Source organism: Cryptomeria japonica, chromosome 6, assembly GCF_030272615.1.
Source record: "Cryptomeria japonica chromosome 6, Sugi_1.0, whole genome shotgun sequence".
Lineage (NCBI taxonomy): Eukaryota > Viridiplantae > Streptophyta > Pinopsida > Cupressales > Cupressaceae > Cryptomeria > Cryptomeria japonica.
In genome coordinates, this window is record NC_081410.1 from 666,233,532 (window position 1) to 666,255,493 (window position 21,962).

Below are 21,962 nucleotides of genomic sequence, written 5' to 3' on the forward strand. Positions count from 1 at the left end.
TGGACTTACATATACTCCCAAGAATGAAGTTGCATAGTAGCCCTAGAAAAAATGTCCGTACGGGTGTGAATATCGTGTGTGTGAAAGCGCAGAGCACTAACCCCAAGAACATGGGCTAAAGCAAGCCCTTGAGTATGGAAAAGCAACGACCACCAAATGTTGTGCTAATTAAAAGAAAGACCATCCCTAAGTCTAAAACCATCCCAACAAACCTAGGGTTTGATGGCTTTCTAGGCACGCCAAATGCTTTTGTCAACAAAATTCCCTTGAATGTGCATTGTGTCTTTCATAACAACAAGGGTTTAAAAGTTTATCCCCTTTCGTGAAGACCTATTGGTCAGGTATCCAACGGAAATGTAATGTTTGAAAAGAACTTGAATAACCTTCAATCTTGAATAACCTATGGCCTACTAGGTTATCAACCAAGTTATTTACCACTAACTTTTTGTTCTTTATCTTTTTGCAATCATTCTTCCAACTCTTTAATTCTTGATGAAATTGCTCCCTTATTCTACACTGATAAGTTTGTATATCTAGGAGTGTAAATAATTGGCAATGATGTACTTGTGGGTGACGACAATAATGATTGTACTATATTATATTATGTCAGTATATTTATATGGTCAACTTGCAACTTGTCAAAATCTGCTTGCAATTTTTTTAGTTGTTTCCTTGAATTGAATGATGTAGCATTAACTATAAGGGATGATACTTTGATGAGCTAGTATTTGACAACCTTTTTACAATAAGGGTAATAGTTAAATCTTTCATGCTCTCTGCTACTCTATAGTTTCTATTTAGAATCATTGCCCAAATTACTAAGGTTTCATACCTAGTATTGACACAAAAACAAAAATATGCTTTCTTAAATTTGTATTCATGTTTCACGAGATTTTTAATGCATAATTAATCAAAACATATAAATTAACCACTAGAATTCAATTCTAATTAAGAAAATCCAATAAATGACAATGAAATAGAATCAAAATCAATAGAAAGAATAACAATCTAATGAAAAATCTCTCTATTGATTTGAATCATGGCTTGCATTTCTCTTCTCCAATATTGAGTTGTATGGCTCTCAGTGTCGCATTGGGATTCTTGCATAAAGATAGCACAATAATTTTGAAGATGGTGGTTAAGAAAATTGGGAGAATGGATGTTGAATTTATAGATTCTGGAGGATGAGAATGGGCAATTGAGATTCAATCCAAAACATAATTGATCAATGGGTGAGATTTCTTGAGACAAGACTAATTGGGATTTTAACTCATTTGCTTGATGAGTCAATTGGATTGATTGATCAGTGAACTAAGTTGACTGGTCTGCTAATTGATTTGATTGCTTTGTTCACTACTACATAGAGGGGTGTTTTACGACAATATTTAAGACATTTTTTCATCAAATTGTCTCAATTTGAGACAAAAAAAAAGTTTAGTATTGTCTTAAAAAATGTCTTTAACCGAGTGTCTTAAATTATCGTCTTTAAAATTGTCTCTATAAAGGCAATTTAAAACAAAAGTTTTTTTTGTCTTTGTAGAGATGATTTCACTTTTTGGGATTTAAAGACATATTGTCTCTTTACAGACAATAGTTGGGATTAAAATCATATTGTCTCTCAAGAGACAATACGTCTTTAGACCTCAACTATTGTCTCTCGAAAGACAATATAAAAGATGTATTAAAAAAATAAACAATTTATTTTTAAAATAAATTGTGTAGTTTTCAATTAAAATGTATTAAAAAAATTAACAATTTATTTTAAATATTTTTTTGTGTAGGTTTCAACCTTCAATGTTTCCAAATAGCAAGAAAAGATTCAACGTAATTATTTTCAATATCTAATTTCTTACAAAACATTGAACAAAATACCATAACAAAATTATTAAGAAATACAATAATAATTATATTAATTTTTAATGTTTTGTATATTATATAATGATGTGGTGTTTCTCCAAAGAATATTAGATACAGTAAATAGGAAATGGTAGCAGAATCTTCACAGCAAAAGGTACCACAAGGTTCTTTATAGAAGAAGGTAGCAGTTTCTTTACAGAAACACATAATTTCCTTATGGCCACCAGCCAAATCCTTCAGTACTACTAACTCATACATAGATATATATTTCTGCATTACTTAGACTTATTCCATCAAATTAACACACACTTTAACAAGACTATGTTCAAGCACTATCTCGCTAAGCAACAATGAAGGGTAAAATCATGAGCATGAACTCTTCATAGGTTAGAGTACTAGCTCTAGAAATCCTGAAAGGCCCTTCGTCAGAAAGGTTGAATGTTTTGGTATAAATGTCCTTGCATGGTAAAACATACGAGGCAGCAACGTCAACCAGAATGTGGTCATAAGAGATATTTAGAACTTGTACTTCTCCCGTAAGTGTTGTCAGGTAGGGGATTTAAGGGTCATAACTAGAGTTTCTTTTGCAAGCAATTTCAAAACCAGGAAAACCTAGTGGTTGTGCCAATGCACCTTTTGTCTTTCTCCTTGAACTTTTCAGTAAGCCCCTGTAGTAAGATAGTGCATATATTTATCGGATATCAAAATAGACATCAATCTAGGTGTAGAAATGGCTAAAGTAGAATATCCAACAATATTACAAATTACTGGCACACTACTGTCACTACTGTTCATTATCATTTCCCTGACTCCAGTTCATTTGGTTTGTAAAACAAGGGGTGTCTCCTTATATAGCTGGAACATAATGTATTTTTAATCAATTCTACCTTCACAATTACGCCACACCTGCACATAAAATAGAAAATAAAAATGTCTTAGAGAAGTAACATATATACTTGCGACCGAAATAGAGAGACTAACGGATGAGAAACACAATTCCCAATTTTAAAAAAAACTATAGCACCTAGGATTGAGTTTTGACCCGGAAAAAGCATTTTCATCATTAAAATACTAGTTCAGTTGGTAAGTTGTTATAGAGAGCAAAGTGGTGACTTGAAATGTAAAAGAACATACTCATGAAGTTGTCATAATCAATTCCGTTGTCTTTGCCTGTCCTGTCATACTTTGTAAGCAAAAGTTGTAAAACTAGCTGTGGTACTGCATATCCCAATTGGCGAAGAGAATCACGAAGTTCCATGTTATCAATCTTCCCTCTATGATCTCTATCAAATTTCTCAAAGATTGACTGCACAGATAGCGCTGAATCAGTTCACTTTAAATTTGAAGGAATATGGTGTAGACCACAAAATGTTTTGACATGCTTGAAAACAACTTAATGGGCAGAAGCAATAATTTGAAGCAAATATGCCAAATATTTTTCCTCACAATGCACATTCTTCTCAAGCAATAGATTTAGAATGAACTAATAGGGTACTAATAAAACTAAAGAACAATGAACCTCACCGAATATGACTCAGGCACAAAGTTACAAGGGAGGGCAGGAGCCTCACCGACATCACCCACTTTTACCATTTGAGCCATGGGAGAAAAAGGGGGTATAGTTTAGGGTGAGAAAGTGTAGCTGTGACGGTGATAGATCTGTCTTTTGTTGCTCCAGCCATGATGGCTCGAGATGTCTTGAAGCTTCCAATGACCCAGTTGATATAGATCTAGTTCAATAAAGAATATTGTTACAATTGCAACTGTTATGATAATAAAATCATCCAATTTGAGGTCTTTGTTAAGCACTATGTTTGAGTAAATGATCTATATATAGATCTTTGTCACTTATTAAAACCTCAAATTGCAGAAGATAGATAGTCGATTATCTATCTATAGGTGCCCCCCACCCTAGTTATCCAATCTTTCACGAGAGTTAGCTAGCTTTCAAATGGGCTTCTGAATTGGCTGTGATGCTACCCATCTTTGCTACTAACTCAGATGTTGCTTCGGTATCTACTATAGTCAGTCAAGGACTCTAGCACTTGACTGGGGGTCGCACCTCTGCCCTTCATCCATTCGCCTCTACCCTTCATACTCAATGAGAAATCAATGAAGGAATAAATAAAAAGAAGCTGGATTGGGCTTATTAACATGACCTCTGTAAGGACGGTCCGCGATCCTCTCATTCTGGGCCACACTTAAAACGGATTTTATGTGTAGAGGCAAATAAATTTTCATGAATGGAAATCACTCTTCCCACCACTATTTAGTGAAGAGATCTCTTCCACAACCCTCCAACAAAGATAATCACACAAAGCATGAACGAAAATGTCTAGAAAGAAAGCCTAATGAAATGGAAAAATATTACAGAACCCTACCAAAGAAGAAATATCTCTAAAATGACAGAAGAAATCAGCTGAAGAATACAAAAATCTAGTGCCAGAGTTGGGTACTTGCCTGGGGCTATGCTGATGTTGTTGTATTGGAATAAAAAGTTTTTGAAATCTCTAAACCTGGCCTGGAAAACCAGTTCTGCAATGTGCTTGGCATGAAGGGTGGAAATAGAGACTCTAGCTATGTGGTCGGCGCCATCCACTGTTAAAACCCTAATCAAATTGTAGTGTCCTGTCGGTGAAGACAACAGAAACACAAATTTGAATTCCCCAAATATAAACGATCATTGTTGTTAATAATAAGATACACAAGCAGATATATTTTATAACAATATTACAAAAAAATAAACTTGAATACTGCGAAAGGTATATACCAATGCATTCATTGCACCAACTCTCTTGTCGTGTTGGAAATCAGGCCTCTTTTCACGAGATACATAAACTAAGCGGGGTAGTTCATTTCCAACAATGTCAAGTGCCCTAATATGACCTAAGAATACTTGAAATGAAAAACAAAAACAAGAAATTGGTAACCTGTGGCCTTTGCAAAATGATGACAAGCATGATTAAAAAAAGAAAAGAAAATACATTCAAGAGTGCATGAATTACTAACAAACAACATTCTCATCAGGTATTGACAGAGTGTAATAATCCAGTACCTGAATCATCCCAGGATGATCTTGAGGGTTTTTGCCTATCTATGGTGTTTCATCTTGCATTGCATATCCATCATTAGATACATATAAATATTGATACATAGCCATGGCATTCTATTTAAGGAACCATACCTTTTTAGAAGCTTAGAAATCTTGATAATTGCTCACAAGAAACTTACAACTAGAAAATATTTAAGGAACAATCCTTTTTTAGAAGATTATAAATCTTGATGATTCTTTTTACAGAATAGATGTAGCCAAAGATAATAACACCAACCAAACATAATACTAAGTCCTAAATTTGAGTTAGTCGTGAAGTTTAGCCTTTGTTGATCCACAAAAAACTCAATTTAACAGTCAGATTAGAACTCTAAAGCATTTAAATATGACTTGAGGGAGATACCCAAAAAATACCAAACTTTATTCTCAACCATATTTGGGAATAATGTACTATTCAATAGAAAATAGAAGTGAAATCAGAAATCCATTTGTAAAAGTGAATAAATTCACAAGTATTCCAGTAACTTATATGATGCTATATAAATTAGGTTTATAATAGTAATGAATTCTAAACAATGATAGGAAGCAAATATGTCTTGTGTTTATTTGTTTCTATCCATCCTCTTGCTTTTTGTCCCCTTTCTACGAGGCACTTTTCTGATTGTGGGTGTGGATTGTTCATCACATTGAATACCCTCCTTAATATTGTTGTCTCCCACTTGCTAAAATTCAAAGATGGTTTTCTCCCGAGTTTGAGGAATGACAGTCGAATCATTGTGTGCAACAAACAATTCATCATGATCCTCTAGCTCCTCTTCATGCTCACTACCTGATGAGTTTGATTGTTGGGCTTCCTATACACGACACAATTTAACTTATTTAAATAACTTAAAACCTCTACTTAAATTATTGCATGTCATATAATATTATAAAGAACTTACCTCAGATTCATGACCACTCACTAATTTCTTCCCTCGATCTAGCATATGTTGTCGTAGACCTTGGGAACCATGTAATAAAGCATATTTTAGGTCCTCCTCTGAAGCTTCCTTTTGAAAATGGTGAACCTACATAAACAAACATAACCAAATTTATAAGGTATAATGAATCATAAGATACAATTAACTCACAAGTTTGTCATGACTTTTTTTATGAAACAGAAAATACAGCAGATGATAATATTCACTCACCAAACCACCATGAATGCTATTGTACCCACTAGATCCTAATTTATGGGATCCAATACTTGACACCCTAGCTTGGGTTGCTTTTGTTGTATCTCGAAGGCATCTTCTCAATCCTCCTCATGCAGATGACCTATAGTTTGGCTTATTCTCAACCTTCCTCTTAAATTTGGCATCTTTCATAAGTTCTTCCCATGTCACTTGGTCTGTGATCCAAGCTGGACGTGGATATCTCAAGTCTTTTGTCAACTTTGACCTTAAATTGTCTCGTTTAGAGTGCATGTATTTTCGTGCAATATCTACAATAATTTCCTTATGGAAACCTAAATTTCCAAATGTTGTTATGACATCTTTAAAGAGTTCATCTTTCTTAGCATTGGATTGCTTCCTCCAATCTATTTGAATTGTATTTCCAAATAATTGTTCAGCACGATGAAAATTAAAGTGAAAGAATTTTAACCCCACTTCATCCTTCAAGACATTTCCTTCTGAGGTGAGCAAGATTGTAACTTCTTGCATTCCTTTTGTAGTCACTGAGGATATTGTTGTAGTCCTCTGGGTTGAGGTAGATGCTGCTATAGTTGCATCAACCACTTTGTCATTTATTTCCTATATTTACAGTGAGATTGTGAAATTGTCAGAAACCCAACCAAAATATGAAACTATTTCTAAGTAGCTAGTAGTATGAAGATGATCCAAGACAGTCTTGGAGACATCACTGTTTAAGTTGTAGTAGTCAACAAGAATGAAGGTCAGACAGTAAAGAGAAAGGCTGTTTGACAGTATCCATAGTTCTAATCATAGTGTTTAAAAAAAGAAAAACACAATTAAAGATCATTAATTGTAAAATTGTTAAAATGAAAATATATAATTAATTTTACCTGTTCATTTGAGGTAGGCCCTGGACTCTCAAATAATGCCCTTTCCCATAACTAAATTTGTTCACTTATTTCTTGTCTGATTGGAACATCTTTAGGAGTATCTGGTAGGAGCCTTAGTATTCTTGATTGAGAATCTATGAGACTCCTCAAGGAAACTTGTTCGGATGTTGGTGGGAGAACTCTGACTGAACCCACATTAGGAACATTAGTGTTTGTTGGAGTAATCCTTGAGACATCCTATAAGGCACAAATACAATATTAGAATGCTATAATAGGTGACAATAACGTAATCAAACCCACACAAACATATGATTGAATCTTACCTCTACCATAATAGTAGATGTATTGGAGGGCACAGATGGATCCTTCATGCCAACAAGATTCACACAAGATGGAGTTACTTTTGAGATGGCCTACATTTCACAAACACAAATTAACATAATATAATAGGGAAAATATGATAATTTAACATATAAAAGGCAAATTTCAAGCTTACCTCATGCACCATCATAGTAATTTGTTTCCCTTGTCCATTTTTTAACATATCAATCAAAGCATTTAAGAACAAAGGATCCCCCATAGAAGAATTGGTCGCACCCATGCCCATATTCTTAAAAAGGCACATAATGACATAAAAATAAGAAAATGTTGATTAGAAAACGTATGCGTCGAGTACCCATGGTCACTAGTAAATATTTTGCATACTCTACAAAATTTGAAAATGCAAAAAAAGATTATAATATCACAAGGCATAAGGATTTAATCCATACCAAATCTCAGTCGACAACAATATTAAGGGCAGATTAGTAGCCATAAAAATCACATAGCATGCTTACTTTGTATCTTTCTAAGAACCTCAAAGAATGGTGTTTGGAATGACACTTCAAGGACAATATTCATAACAGTAAGTGTCAAGATACTGAGCATTCACAATACTCTCTAAGCAATCTAGATCAAAAGGACTTCAAAGGAATAATATGCCAATCATTTAGAATGCAAACCTGAGACCTTCATAAAGGCATGTAAAAAACAAACCATATGATAATCATAAGCCTTTTTAGTAAGTCAAAGTCACACACAATTCTATAGCAACAAAGACAAAGTCAAGAGCTTTTGACAGTTTGAAGAGAGAAGAGCAGCTACAGTATGAGAGGAAATGAGTGAATATTCTTGTCATTGTAATGATAAGGATAGCAAATATCATGCACAATATGAAACAAGATGTAGCAGCCAGTGCAGCCAATTGGTGACAGCCATTTCATGACTAAGGTTGATATAAGAGGACCCCATGAAATGCAGCCAGAAATGAATAAAAAACAATAGCAGTCAAAGAATTTGAAATGTTCTCAAATCATGTCAACATCATATGCCTAGGATGAAAGTTGCAAAAATAAGTGTCACACTCAACTTATCATAGGGACAACCCTTGTTGCAGTTCTAAAGAAAAATAATAATCATATGACATTCAAAAGCACTAATAGAAAGTTCAAACATAGAAAAATAGACTCAATCACACACAATCATGATGAAGGAGCAAAAGCAACAATCTTTGACAACAAATGTATTTGTGAAAGCGTATACTATGCATATCCAAAAACAAGACAACCATTACGAATACTTGTATTTCAATCTTCATTCTATTTCAGAATTATGACAGTATATCAGAATGTACTTAATGAGAACATCATGTAACAAGTCCCAATGAACAACACAAGATTTTGTCTTCAACAGTCATAGAGCCAAAGGAATGTCTTAGAGATGTGATCCCTCATTAATAAAGAATAATGTGTGAAACCAAAAGATACATTCACTGTCAAAGATAACAACATTCATAACAGTTAGAGACAATTAGCACATCATTAAAAAATTGTAGTCATAAGAACCAGTCACTGCCATGGAAGCCATTACAAGGAAGGTTAGAACAAATTATAGGTAAGCAAGATTGTAACTTTGTACAAGAGACTTCATACCAACAAATAGTGATTCCAATAAGTATTCATAAAGACCAAAAATAGTGCATTTGTGGTCTAATTGACCTTAAGAAAAGAAAAGACAGTATGAACAGTCCCAATAGAGACCTAAATTGTAAAATATTAATTAAATTGTATTAAATCCTTACAACCTTCTTAAAGTGATCATGGTGATCAAATAATGTCATCCTCGCATGAAATTTCTTCATCTGATGGCATAAATACCCCATCATCAATGGGTCCTAAATCTACAAATAAATTAATACTAGCGTTTTCATGATCTTCATCACCTTCAACTACATGCAAATGAAAATCAATAAATTCATCATCTTCATGGACTTGATGCCCATCTGGTTGCTCATGTCCTTCGAACACTTCAATAATCTCGTCATGATCTTCATCCTGATCATATGCATCATTGACAATAAAATTTTCATCATCTCCATCTACGCAATTTTCATCATCAGGGGGGACTTCTGCATCTTCATTGTCTTCAACATATGTTACTCTTCGTCCTCTTGGATCATAATCAATCACAAATGACCAGCCAGGTTGTTCTAAATTTGGAATGAGAAATATCTGGTCACATTGATTTGGAAACACATAAGGTTCATAAGTGGCTTCAAACCTAGATGTATTGATCATATGGAATCCATTGTTGTGCAGAAAGATAGATTTTTCTTCACCCACTTTGATAAGCTTGTACCATTCAACATGAAAAATAACTTTCTTGAAATATATAAAATGAAGCTCTATAATATCCTCCAACACTCCATAATAGCGAAGTGTGCTTGTGATTGGGTGTCTATCATTTGCATGTGAACGACTCTCCACCTCAAATGATGTTGAAACTCTACAAGCATAAGTTTGTCTCTTTTCATCAACCTTTTTGATGCGAAAGTGATGACCAAAATTCCACATTCCTTTGTAATATGTTACCTAAATTTATATAAATATTAGCTAATTAGATTCGAGAATACAAAAGTTAAAAGACGATTTATAAAATCTCTCCAATATGTTACTATGTATGTATCACCTCCCCATTTATAGATCCTTTCACGAAATTCAGTTGTTGTTGTGTCACTCTATTCCTCCCTATTGTTGCCTCATGTTCAATATTGGTCTTTAGCCAATTCCATGAGCATCTCTCTGGCCATTTTCTTTTATGTCTTGTAGGCAATCCTCGAGCAGTGTTTTGACCATGTATATTATATATATTGGCCCATGCCTTTTCATCCTCTAATTTTTTTGTTCAGCGTACTTCTCCATCCATTCCAACATAAAGTCGAAATTGTATGCAACATACAAATGTAATGTTTCCTACTCCTTATAGCATCTACAATGACAAATATAATTGTTCAATGAATTAATAATTATTTAAAAGCATGTATTATAAAATTTAAGATAAAAACAACTACTTCCAACATTTTTGTATACCTTTTATCCTCTTTGAAGTCCCTTGACCCTCTAATTTTTCTCCTTCAAATGATTGAGGTTGGTTATAATTCCATAATCGAGGAGCTTCGAGATGCAATTAAGGTAAGTACTCACTCAAATGAACCATCGCTTGGAAAACCATGTACCCCTCAACCATGGACCCTTCTGGTCGAGCCTTTTGCCTAACAAATTGTTTTAAAACCTTCATATATCTCTCCACAAGCCACATTGTTCGAATATGAATGGGACCACATTGTTCAATCTCTTCTACTAGGGATACAAGGTAGTGCTCTTGAAAATTAAAAAAGCTTGGAGGGAAGCACATTTGAATATCACACATCAAAAGTGAAACATTCATTTTCCAATACTTCAAGTCATCCGGATGTATCTCTTTAGATGAGACCCACCTACAAGTATCAACATGTATTACAATAAAGACTTATGATTACTTCAAAACTGTAAGTCATGGAAGAGTAGGAATGATTGATTCAAAATACCTCAAATATTTGGATAGTTTGTAAATAGTTAACCTAAAATCACGATCAAAAGTGCTTGGTATTGCTGCAGGCAACACATACTGCATGACCATTAACAAATAACAATGTTAAAAATATACATGAATTGATATTATCACTAGGATATATAAATTTATAATTATGTTTCCAACAAATCAAATGTACTACAAAATTACCTTTATCCAATTGTGCCAATTATGTGTTTTTAGGCCTGAGAACTCTGATCCATTTCTCGTGAATAAGTTTTTTAATGTTGCACCAAAGCCAGAAGAAAATCTTATGCTTTTCATTGTATCAATGATGTTTTCTTTCTCCTTTGATGTAAAAGTCCACGGAGCATGATTATATGAGTTGTTTTCATGCAACCACATGTTTGGCTTGACATTGGCAACTTGGAGGTCCTTTCGTAACTTTATTTGTGCTTCAAGGTTGGTTCCATTTAGATGTTTCCACAAGCACTTTGCCACATTTTTCCCGATGTGCATAGTATCAAATAGGTGGGATATTGGCAAGTTCTTATAATAGTCTAATTTGTTGAAAAATAGAGTCTTTTCATTCCTGGTGGAAAGCTCGTCCCTTCTTTTCTATCATACAGTGCTTTCCACCTAGCAAGGTTCATCATTCTTGGCTTCCTCATTTCCACTTCCTTTCCATTGAAGTTATTTTTCTCACGCACCCGATAGCGATAATTTTGTGGTAAGAATTGTCTATACTCATCATATACAGTTTTATTGAGATCCTTTGACTGCCTATACAACATTTTTGGCGCACATGATGGACAACCATGTTTCCCCTTTGTTTGTAGCCTTGAAATAAGAATAGAAACCACATTTACTAAATGGTACAATGGACACAATAATTACAAATATAATTTATAATATATTACCACAACAAATAGAGAGCCCTGGGGCACCATGAATTGTCCAGATAAGCATAGCATGAAAGAGGAAGTTTCTATCATTGATAGGTCTTGATACATCAAGCATATTTACACCATCCCATAATTCATGAAGCTCATCAATGAGGGGCTCCATGTATACATCCATATCCTTTACCTGATACTTCCCTAAGTAAAGAAAAAGTTTTTTATCAGAGTTTTAACTAAATTAAAATATTTTAATATAATCTTCAAGAAATCATTGCATTCATATATTCTAGTACCTGGTATGATAAGAGTTAACATTGCCTGCTCCTTTTTCATTGCCATAAAGGGGGGAAGATTGTTGTTAATAATTAAAACTGGCCAAACAAAAAATGTTGTTCTAAGATCTCGAAAAGGATTTACACTATCCATTGCCAAAGAAATTCTTACATTCCTTGGCTCATTACTTAAATGTGGCCATTTTTCCTCAATCTCTTTCCAATGTTTGCTATCTGCGGCCATATGCATGACACCATCTTGGCTACTCCCATGTGCATGATAATTCATATATTTTGCCAACTCTTTGCATTTGAACATCCTCGCGAACCTTGGCTTCCGTGGAATATGTCGTAGTACTTTATAAGGAGCCTTCTTGGATACTTGATCTTGACGATATCTATTTGTGTGAAACACTGGGCATTGCTGCAAATTTGCATTCCTTCCATAGTACAATATATGGTCATTTGGACATGCATCATATGTATTGTACTCCATTCCAATATCTTTCATTACCGAAGATACTTCTCTATGTGAATGAGGCAACTTATTATCCTTTGGAAGTATTTTGTTTGCTAAAAGCCTACATGATGCAACAAATGATTTTTATAAGATAAGTATACACATTATTAAAAAAAATCAAGACATCAAGAGCATTAATTTATACGAATATCAAATCCTACCTTAATATATCAACAAAGAATGTATTTGTCAATCTATGTGTAACCTTCAAATTCAACAACAACATAAGTGTTGCCAATATAGAAGTATTTGCATTTGAGAAAACAGGCCTCCTAGCCAACTGATCTAGGGGGGAATCAATAACTTCTTCAAAAGATGTGTAGAGGTCTTTGATGAATTCATCAACACCAACCTCATTTATCTGTGAAGTGGATTAATCCATAAATGTGTCTTGTTCTTCATCTTGAGAGTGGCTATCATCGGTGACATCTGTTGGATCTTCAGGAATATTGTGAACTGGAAGCGACTTTTTATCAAAAAACCAATTGAAATGATCAATAATAATGTATTGAATAATGTGAACCTTTATTTATTATAAGAATAATAATTTGTTAATTATAGTGTACCTCTTCTATATAAACCCCATAGTTCAATCTATGGATACCAATAAGTCGCCGCTTCTTTAGTTTCCTATTTTGGCACCTATTGAAAGTGCAATATATCATTTCATTGAAGTATTCATTTTTCCTTGGAGCTGGTCGTGCTGCTCGCTCATCTGAATATTCAGAGGATGATGATGTATTATTTCCCTGAATGCACCATGTACTATCAACAATAAGAGTACGACTTATAACTCGAGTATTACTTTTTTTTGAAGAGAACATGACTCTTAGGTGCAAGATATGTTATAGCTTAAGAAATTCGAAACTTCGAACACATGGCTTTAAGGTGAGATACACAAAATTGGAAATAACCTCTCTTAGGCTTGGGTAGTGAGACTCTAAAGTAGACCTTGATGTATCGATGCTTATATTGTTAAACATAAATAATAGCATGTCAATAGTCAAAAGCCAAAACTCATGAAATCAAGTAAGGATCAGTCTACATTAATAGTATCGGGGCACACTTGGAGCACGAGGACAGGTGTCCTATGTTCTCTAGATGAAATCTGATCTAGAAAAGAATGTCTACCAAGTATCATGTGAAACATGAAAAACCATATATATATATATATAGACAACTGCACACACACATTTATGAAGTTGTTAAGATCCTATTACCAAAGCCTTTTGTTATCTATACAATGGAAAGAAGGATGCTTTCGCTTGAACAACATTAGAGATAGAATAATGAAGGCATGATACAAACTAGCCTATCAAACTATAATAAGAATGTATTCCTATCACCTATCTAAGAAGGCTCAAAACTTGTTGAACCCATTACTATCTCTACTTAGAAATTATTCGGTGACAAGATCATTATTGAATAAGAAATTTACTCTTCTTTCTAAAGATCTTTGCGTGTTAAGATAAGGTGTTATAATAGGTACCTTGAGCCTGACACATAAGGATATAGATTCAGGTAATAATAAATGACTTGATAACCAAGAAAATATTCCCTTTTTTGAAAATTATATACCCGATTTCATATCTCATGGTTTATTTAATGATTAGTATCACAAGTTATTTAATTTCATTGCAGCAAAAACTAAATTGTTATGTACAAGAATGAATCAAAAAATAAGATTGAAGAGGACTAATACCATGAAAACCAACAAGCTTAATCAATTGTGTGATTGCTAACTCTCATTTCCTAGCAGTTTCTCAAGTTAATATTGCTTAGAGAACTCTAGTCATTCATGTTCTCCATTTAAATCATTGTTGATAAACTATTGTATGGAATCTCCATCATAGTTTACACTTTTGGGTCTCAGAGCAGTAAAGCTGTCAAAGTTTTTCAGAATAACCAAAAAATCACAGAAATGAGTTAATGACAATTATCACAAGGCCCTTAAGTTGTCAAAACACAACAAAGAGCAAGATCTCTATAACAATGTGCATGGTATAAGCAACATAGTCTCATCTCAAAAGATACAATCTTTCCAACATAAAAATGATATAAAATATTATTCTATGTACTACCTAATTAAACCTAGGTTAGTATTTCATTTCATTAAAATGATGTTGCAAGTAAAAAAAACAACATAAATACCTCGTCAGCCATATCGTATAAACACCAGAAAAATAGCCTAGTAGAATTGTTGAGGTAGAATAACCTAAAACACGTGGATTTAAATTTAATTAGAGCATGAGTAGCAAAATATAGAGAAAATATAGAGAACGTGTAAATTATTCCAAAATAAAACATTTAGTTATCAGAGAATATGATATATATTTTCTTACACATTAGGGGTAGCTACAAAGTTAGCATTTTAAAAGATCTGATGTCATACTCCATAGACAAACACATTTTGGAAATTATATATTCATGCCAAATGAGCTTTGAGAATGCATGGGTGTACCGTGAACCCTTTGTGCAGCATATGTTGTCGGTGTTGCTAGTAACTCTGTTGGGGAAATTTGTATATTTGTTCGTGGTGTTGAAATAAATGAGCAAAATCCTCGAACAGAATTACATATTTGTTTGTGGTATTGTTTTTTCCTAGACAACCTGTATATTTACTCTATATGCATGAAATTTCAACAATTACTGGAAAGAATACATAAAGGAGTGTATCTTAGCCACCTTTGTAAGAACCCCTCTAAATTTTCACCAAAATCATGCATTCCTCCTCTTACACATTTTGTCAAACATTGTGCATGCTTCCTAAGGTCAAAAGGTTTTCTTTTGCAAATTTGGTAAGTACAGGTTGTGAATGTTTCATTACATAATAATGATGCCAAATTTACAAAAAAATGGAACATGTTAAGCACTCTTTGACTTGATGCAATATGTGTTTTTGTTGCTCTTATGACAAAGCGTCTCCTCTAAAGCACAAGAAAGGGGATGATGAAAATGAGAATCCAGAGTCCACATTAATGACATTAAAAAGCATGCTGCCAAAGTTAAAGATCCAACATTGAGTTCGCAGATATTGACCTCCCATTAGGATGGGGGACCCTTGATCACTACAGTGAAATCATAAATGCATAATCAGTCTTTGACCTGATGTAATATGTGTTTTTGTTTCTCTAATCAGTTTCAGATACGTTTAGATATACTACATAAGAATTTGCTCTCTATCTATTATTTAAAGCTTGATATTTGTTATACTTAAGCAGTTATTGTACAAAGAGCGGCCATTGATCTGGAGATGCAATCATTCTCAGTTTTTAAGATCAGAGTTGCAAAGGAATTGAAGATCATTTTGCCCTTAACGCACAATAAATAATAGAGCAATATCAAATTGTAGGTGTAGTTGCAAAGGGTTTAAGAGTAGCGACTAAAGTAGTTGCATATCATTGATGTAATTGTCATCATGGGGGCATAAAGGCAAATGTTGTAGGTCTCAGTCATGCAATGATCAGTTATGTAGTAATAGCATGTGAGGAATCATAAGGCAAAAATAGTTATAGGCATATATAGAGCAATACTCTTTTAGAGAAGACAATCCAAAGGAGTCTCAGACCATGAGCAGCATAAGTGCAGTGGTTAAGAAGCTTCTATTTGACAGTTACAAAGGATCAATGAGAAGATTTCAAAGGTTGTCAGAGCCATAGTCCATTGAAGGAAGGTAGCAGCTTATGAATACAATATTCAACATACCAAACTCAGAATATCCCTCACCAAGGATCATAGAGGTCAAAGGACAGTAAGAGAATAATGAACACTGTAAAGAAGACCTTTCAAGGAACATATGACAGTCTTGCTTCAGTGCTTCTACACCACAATATGACAGTAAGTGAAAAGGTTTTAACAGTCAATGCATCATTAAATGACAATACAGTAGAAGCCTATAAGATGAACCAAAGATAGATTGTGATTTGCAGCACTCATAATTAAAGACTCGGGAACAGTGATCCAAAGAGAGTTTCAAAAAGCCAGTGAGAGCAGTATAAAGGCATTGAGAAACCTATGTTTGAAGGCAGAGGTTAAGGTCACTGTCACAATAGCAACTCAATAGCATCCAATGAAGTAATTCAAATCCAAATAGCAGTGATAAGGGGATTATTGACTTGTTATCACAGAAAATGGAAAAAGTTAAAATCATCACATATCCATGAAAAAGAGACAGCAATTAATTAAAAACCCATTCAATCATAGAAAATTACCGTGGGAGTAGTAGTGTCAAAAAGCTTGGCCTCTGGCTGATATACAATAATCTTAGATTTGGTACATGAAGTCGGTGCTATTGAAGGAGGACAATGACAAAGTTGAATATGTCTTTGCAATTGACAATACCGAATCTCTTTTCTAATGCTCAAAGAAATCTGAAATATCAAGTAAAACCTGCACATTTACAAAGAAGCTTTGAGACAGCAGGTTAATGAAGCGAAATATACAATGGTATGTACTAACATAGAATTGAAAAAGAGGAAAATCCAACACATTATTTTATCTACTTACCTTTGTTTTACTGTGAGTTTGGGAAGCCCAAAAGTGGTATAGGAAAATACTGAACAAATTTATTATTTGGAATTCTAAAATATAGACACGGTGGCTTGAAAGAGTAGAGTAATTTTTAATTGCTTAGATTGGAGTGTGACTATACATATAGCAATGAGTGAGTGGATTATCATAAATAAGTATTAGATAGATAGGATTGAAGGTTCTTTTACTGAGGGTTAGTTAACTGCTGAAATAAGGTAGATGTATTGGTCTCCAAACTATTAGTTATCTGCCATCGTAAGGAATGGATATGTCTATTAACTGAGATTGACTATGACTGAGGAACATAGGAAAAAATGGGCACCTGAAATATAGGATGCATTGAGAGGAAAAGAATGACCAAAAGAATGGACTATAACCTCATAAGAAGATTCTTTTCAAAAATGAAAAGAAAGATTCAAAAGGAACCTTCAAATATTTATTTCTCATTATTTATATAATTCACAAAATAAAAATAAAACAAAAATACAATTTAAAAAAAAATTTCTTAACATATTAACTTACATACATAACCATTTCACCCCTTTTAGTGCAAGTATTTGTTTAAGACCGACTAAAAACAATCTTGTAAGATTGACTTCTATAGATGGCTCACCATTATCTTTGTGGTTATCAACTGTGCATAGACAATTATAAACAATGGTGGGCATACCATAAGACATCGAATCCTGTAAGAAGACTCAACCTATTTCTTATAAACAAGGGAGTGACAAGGACAAATGCAATTGCAATGAGCACCACCATGATTACACCTGTAAGGTCTTCAACGCCTTAAACAAACCACCTGTAATTGGGTGTCTCCAAAACAATTGTTTCAAAGGTTCATATTCATCGCCCGATGCATGAAGAATTTGGGGAAAATCAAATGCTAAATGAGATCCTGCAAATCCCAACTCCTAGTGCTATTTCTATTGCTAATGCAATAACCTGCAAATTCCCACTGTGAAAGAATTAGCATATGTAATTGAAAGTGTTCAGGACTCAAACAATCTATTTTCATTAGCAATTTGTCGAACCTTCTCTTTTTATTTACTAGTATGAGAATGAACATTTCTTTTCTAGAAATTAAGCTGGTTGTCATCAAATGGAACTGCAACACAAAGCTTGGTCTTATTAATAAGTCATGTTTTCTAACATTTTTTAGACAGGCTACAAATATAGCTCAAAGGAGCATCTAGGCCAACAAAAGTTGAAATTTTAAAATATATACAAGAATATTGTTGATATCCTAATCAGCCTCAGAGTAATGAAACTACATGAAGGCTAGGCAGAACTAGATGTCATCTTAGTCATCATGCTTTTAAATTCAGAGAAGTCTATGAGGCCGTCTGAGTTCAAATCATATCTGCATATCATTTTTTGGCACTCTTCCACACAATGACCGCCCTTCTCCATTAATCCCAATCTACACAAAACTTGTTGAAGCTCTGCACAAGATATATACCCATCTTCAGTAGTGTCATAAATCTTGAATGCCTCCTTCAACTCATCGTCTAACTCTTTATTACTGATATTTTTGCTGCTCTCGCCCATAACAGATTGGTAAAGCACAACAAATTCATCAAAACTTAAGCTGCCATCTTCGTTCTGGGAGGTGCTCATTCCCAAACACTTCAATTCTCGTTTTGACAGACTTATTCCAAGCTTGTTGAGGAAGCAAATTATTTCATGGCCAGACAACCTGCCATCACCATTTTCGTCCAAGCTGTAAAACATTTTGCTAATTTCCTCAGGAACAGATGAAAATGCCATTTGCATTTCTCAACTTAAAATCTCTTGCACATCAAGTTTGTAAGACAATATCTGATGGAAATTAGATATGCAAGGAATGGGTATTTATGAGGCTACTGCAGATGAGAGAAATTAGAGTCCATCCAAATTGGAGAAGAATCTGGATTGTTCTAGTTTGAAAAAACTTGTTTTACGTTTAATTTCTCGCATTTAAGATCACTACATAGAGGGGTGTTTTAATGAGGAAATTGTCTCAACTTGAGAAAAAAAAAAGTTTGGTGTTGTTAAATATTGTATCCACCTAGCCCTTTGATAGCAAAAAAGATCCTAAAATTACTAAATAACATTTTCAGTGAGAGAAGTTGGAAAAGTGTGAACCAATAGATAGAAGGAATGGAATCAACAAAGATGTGTAGATGGAAATGGAACCCACGAGTATTTCTATGACTGCATGAAGAAAAAGCAAGCTGTAAACATGGAACTATAGCAACTTATTAGAGTAATTTTTAATTATCTTCTCCTTCTTCCCTATTTGGATAACTGGATTCAGAGTTTTTTGACACAATACATTCATCTTGACACCCTGCATACATGTGTGCCAATTTAGAGTTTTAACTATGTATCTGTTCATCTTTCGTGTTGAGTATCTTTCTCAGATATGTTAAATGTTCTAGTCTTTGACTATCATGCAATGATTTCTTCAATGTAATTACTTGGAAACAATTTTAAACACTTCAAAATAGATACCTACAATCAAGGGATAGAAAAGGTTTCTTTCAATACAAATTTCCTCATATGTAAGATGCAATACTATTCCTAATATCTTGTCCAAGTTGGACAAAATTTGATTAGAAGATTATAGTAGGTTTGTGCAAGCGTACTGTTAGTATTCTGGTGTTTACTTTCAAAGGAAGAGTAGTGTAAGTTTTATGCTGCAGAGAAATAGCTCATTTTCCTATGTAGTTGAATATTTAAATTCTCTACTCTGTCCTCAAAGGTCTATGCTTCCTGCACAATTTTGTTCCTCTGCAAGGATGATACATTGGAACCAGTTGCCATTGAACCGAGCATGCCGTCAGGGTTGAGAAGGGTGTATACTCCTGTAGAGGAAGAGGTATCTGGAGCACTCTGGCAGCTCACTAAAGCACGTGACACAGTTAACGATTCTGGATACCATGAATTGATGAGCCACTGACCGGGATCGAACGCATGGTAGCAAAAAACTTATTGTCCGCTATTTTTATAAGTCATTAGAGAAGGGGACATTACACCCCCTCTTCCTCCCACCCACCCCATAGGGGTTTGTTGGACTCAGCAGGAGAACTTCCAGCTATTGGGTCGGTCTCGCCCGAAGTAAGAATGATATTCAATCATAAATTGGCTCTTATTTTGGGTATTCAGGCTAAGGAGACACGCAGTCATAGAACCATTTGTAATCGGCGAAAATAGAAATCTGAGCGCCCTGCATCCCCTAATAAGTTGCTAAGCCCCTCATTTTCACGATAGAATGAACATCAATGCTATGGGTCACCATTTTCTCATAAATGCGGGAGGATTAATTGAAAGTACAATACTTCCACACAAGTATTGCATGGAAATGTCTGTTATAGTTTACAAAAACCAGAGATTTGACGAAGAGGGCTTGCCCACTGATCTTCTTGAAAGGTAATAAATTACTAATTAAGGATGCGTATTTGGGTTCCCCTAAAATGTAATGTATTTGAATATACTAACCCACAGAGTTTGGGGTCGGACAGGGAAATGGTAGTGGAGGATGAATCCATGCTCCATGGCTGAAGCTTATGATAGCAAGAGTTGCAGAAAATGGGTTGTTTGCAGATATTAAAGTTGGAAATGCTCTAGCAGATGCACATGCAAATGTCGAATCATAAGCAACGCACCTGAGCCGTTTGATAGAATACCTCGAAGAGATGTTAAGGGGAAAAATGAAATGATTGCAGGGACTGCACAAAATGGATATGTTGAAAAGGTTTTAGGAAATTTCAAACAGAAACTTACCTGATTCAACCCTTGGGCCGGCTATGGCATCGAAAATTGTTTAAGATCTCTAAACCCCTCGATCTGGAGCTGGAAAACCAGTACACAAAATGACATCAGTTGGATCTGGAGGTTCCAAATCAACAGATGCTTCAGGATCTGGAGATTCTGAATAAACGCTTCCTTTGTTGCCTCTGCTCCCGGTGCTCCTGCTTCCCCTGTAGCTCCTGCCTCTGCTATCCGGATGAGAAAATATGGGAGGATTTTGTAGGTTAAATAAAATCCCTCCATTCCTTCCCGCGATCCGGCCATTGATCATGCACACCATGAACGCTTCGCAAGAGCCAGCCGTCGGGGAAGCAAAGACATGTAGAGCTTAGTGATAGAAGAAAATAAAAGACTAGAGGGAAAAAATATAGTTTTAGAAACGTGTTTTCCCTATTGTCTTAATTTTAGACAACTAAATAATAGAAAAAGTAGTTAAACTAAAAACAAATATTTGAAACAAAAGTAATATTATGTCTTCAATTATTGTCTCAAATACCCCTCTTATGTAGTAGTGGTTCCAAAAAGTTGATTTGGAGTTGAAAAAGGTGATTGATGAGTTAACTGAGCTAACTGGAGAGATGACTAAATAGATTACTTAGTTGACTAAATTGATTGCCTAGTGAAACTGAAAGTCAATGGGATTTAGAATTTCAACATGTGCTATAGGATTTTGAGATGAAATTGCGTTTGATTTGCATTTCAATTTAAATTTAAATTTTCAAAAAGTGAAATGCACATGTAATTAATTGAAATTTGATGAAATTGGAATTTGAGTTTTGAATTTGGATTCGAAGAATAAATTAGTTAATTAAATAATTTAAATAAATTATTTAACTATTTGAAATTGAATTTAATTAATTAATAAAGATTATTTAACTAAATGATTAAATCATGATTAATTAAATAATAATTATTTAAAATTAATTATATAGAAATGGTTAAATGATTAATTGATTAATATGATAGAAATATAATAATTAGTAATGTTGAGGTGCGATGATTACAATTAATTTGCAATAATTTAATTAGCTAAATTAGATAATTAAAGAACTATTTAATAATAGGATGAATAATTAGTGTA

General features: G+C 34.1%; 2 protein-coding genes across 14 annotated transcripts; both read right to left on the reverse strand.

Annotated features, from left to right (window-relative positions):
* Positions 1-1,998: 1,998 nt before the first annotated feature.
* On the reverse strand, positions 1,999-21,297 carry LOC131856147 (calcium-binding protein CBP-like). Of its 13 annotated transcripts, none has more exons than XM_059207563.1 (11): positions 16,768-16,783; positions 14,708-14,771; positions 7,471-13,305; positions 7,298-7,387; positions 6,975-7,211; positions 6,100-6,702; positions 5,851-5,976; positions 2,988-3,163; positions 2,745-2,763; positions 2,491-2,525; positions 1,999-2,267 (listed from the first exon to the last, which is right to left on the reverse strand). In XM_059207563.1, the coding sequence occupies exons 7-11, from the start codon at positions 5,893-5,895 to the stop codon at positions 2,198-2,200; spliced, it is 345 nt and encodes a 114-aa protein (XP_059063546.1). In that variant the 5' UTR covers positions 5,896-5,976; positions 6,100-6,702; positions 6,975-7,211; positions 7,298-7,387; positions 7,471-13,305; positions 14,708-14,771; positions 16,768-16,783; the 3' UTR covers positions 1,999-2,197. The 13 variants fall into 13 exon arrangements, 1 of the variants encoding a protein (XP_059063546.1); XR_009358294.1 differs by lacking the exons at positions 1,999-2,267; positions 2,491-2,525; positions 2,745-2,763; positions 2,988-3,163 and adding exons at positions 4,319-4,485; positions 4,628-5,763; positions 20,855-21,297 and having other exon boundaries at positions 7,471-13,022; positions 13,123-13,305; positions 16,768-16,945; XR_009358295.1 differs by lacking the exons at positions 1,999-2,267; positions 2,491-2,525; positions 2,745-2,763; positions 2,988-3,163 and adding exons at positions 4,319-4,485; positions 4,628-5,763; positions 20,855-21,297 and having other exon boundaries at positions 7,471-11,962; positions 12,058-13,305; positions 16,768-16,945.
* Positions 18,055-20,062, reverse strand: LOC131856146 (calmodulin-like protein 2). Its single transcript, XM_059207562.1, has one exon. It carries the CDS (start codon positions 18,860-18,862, stop codon positions 18,368-18,370), a length of 495 nt encoding a protein of 164 aa, XP_059063545.1. The 5' UTR covers positions 18,863-20,062; the 3' UTR covers positions 18,055-18,367.
* Positions 21,298-21,962: the final 665 nt, after the last annotated feature.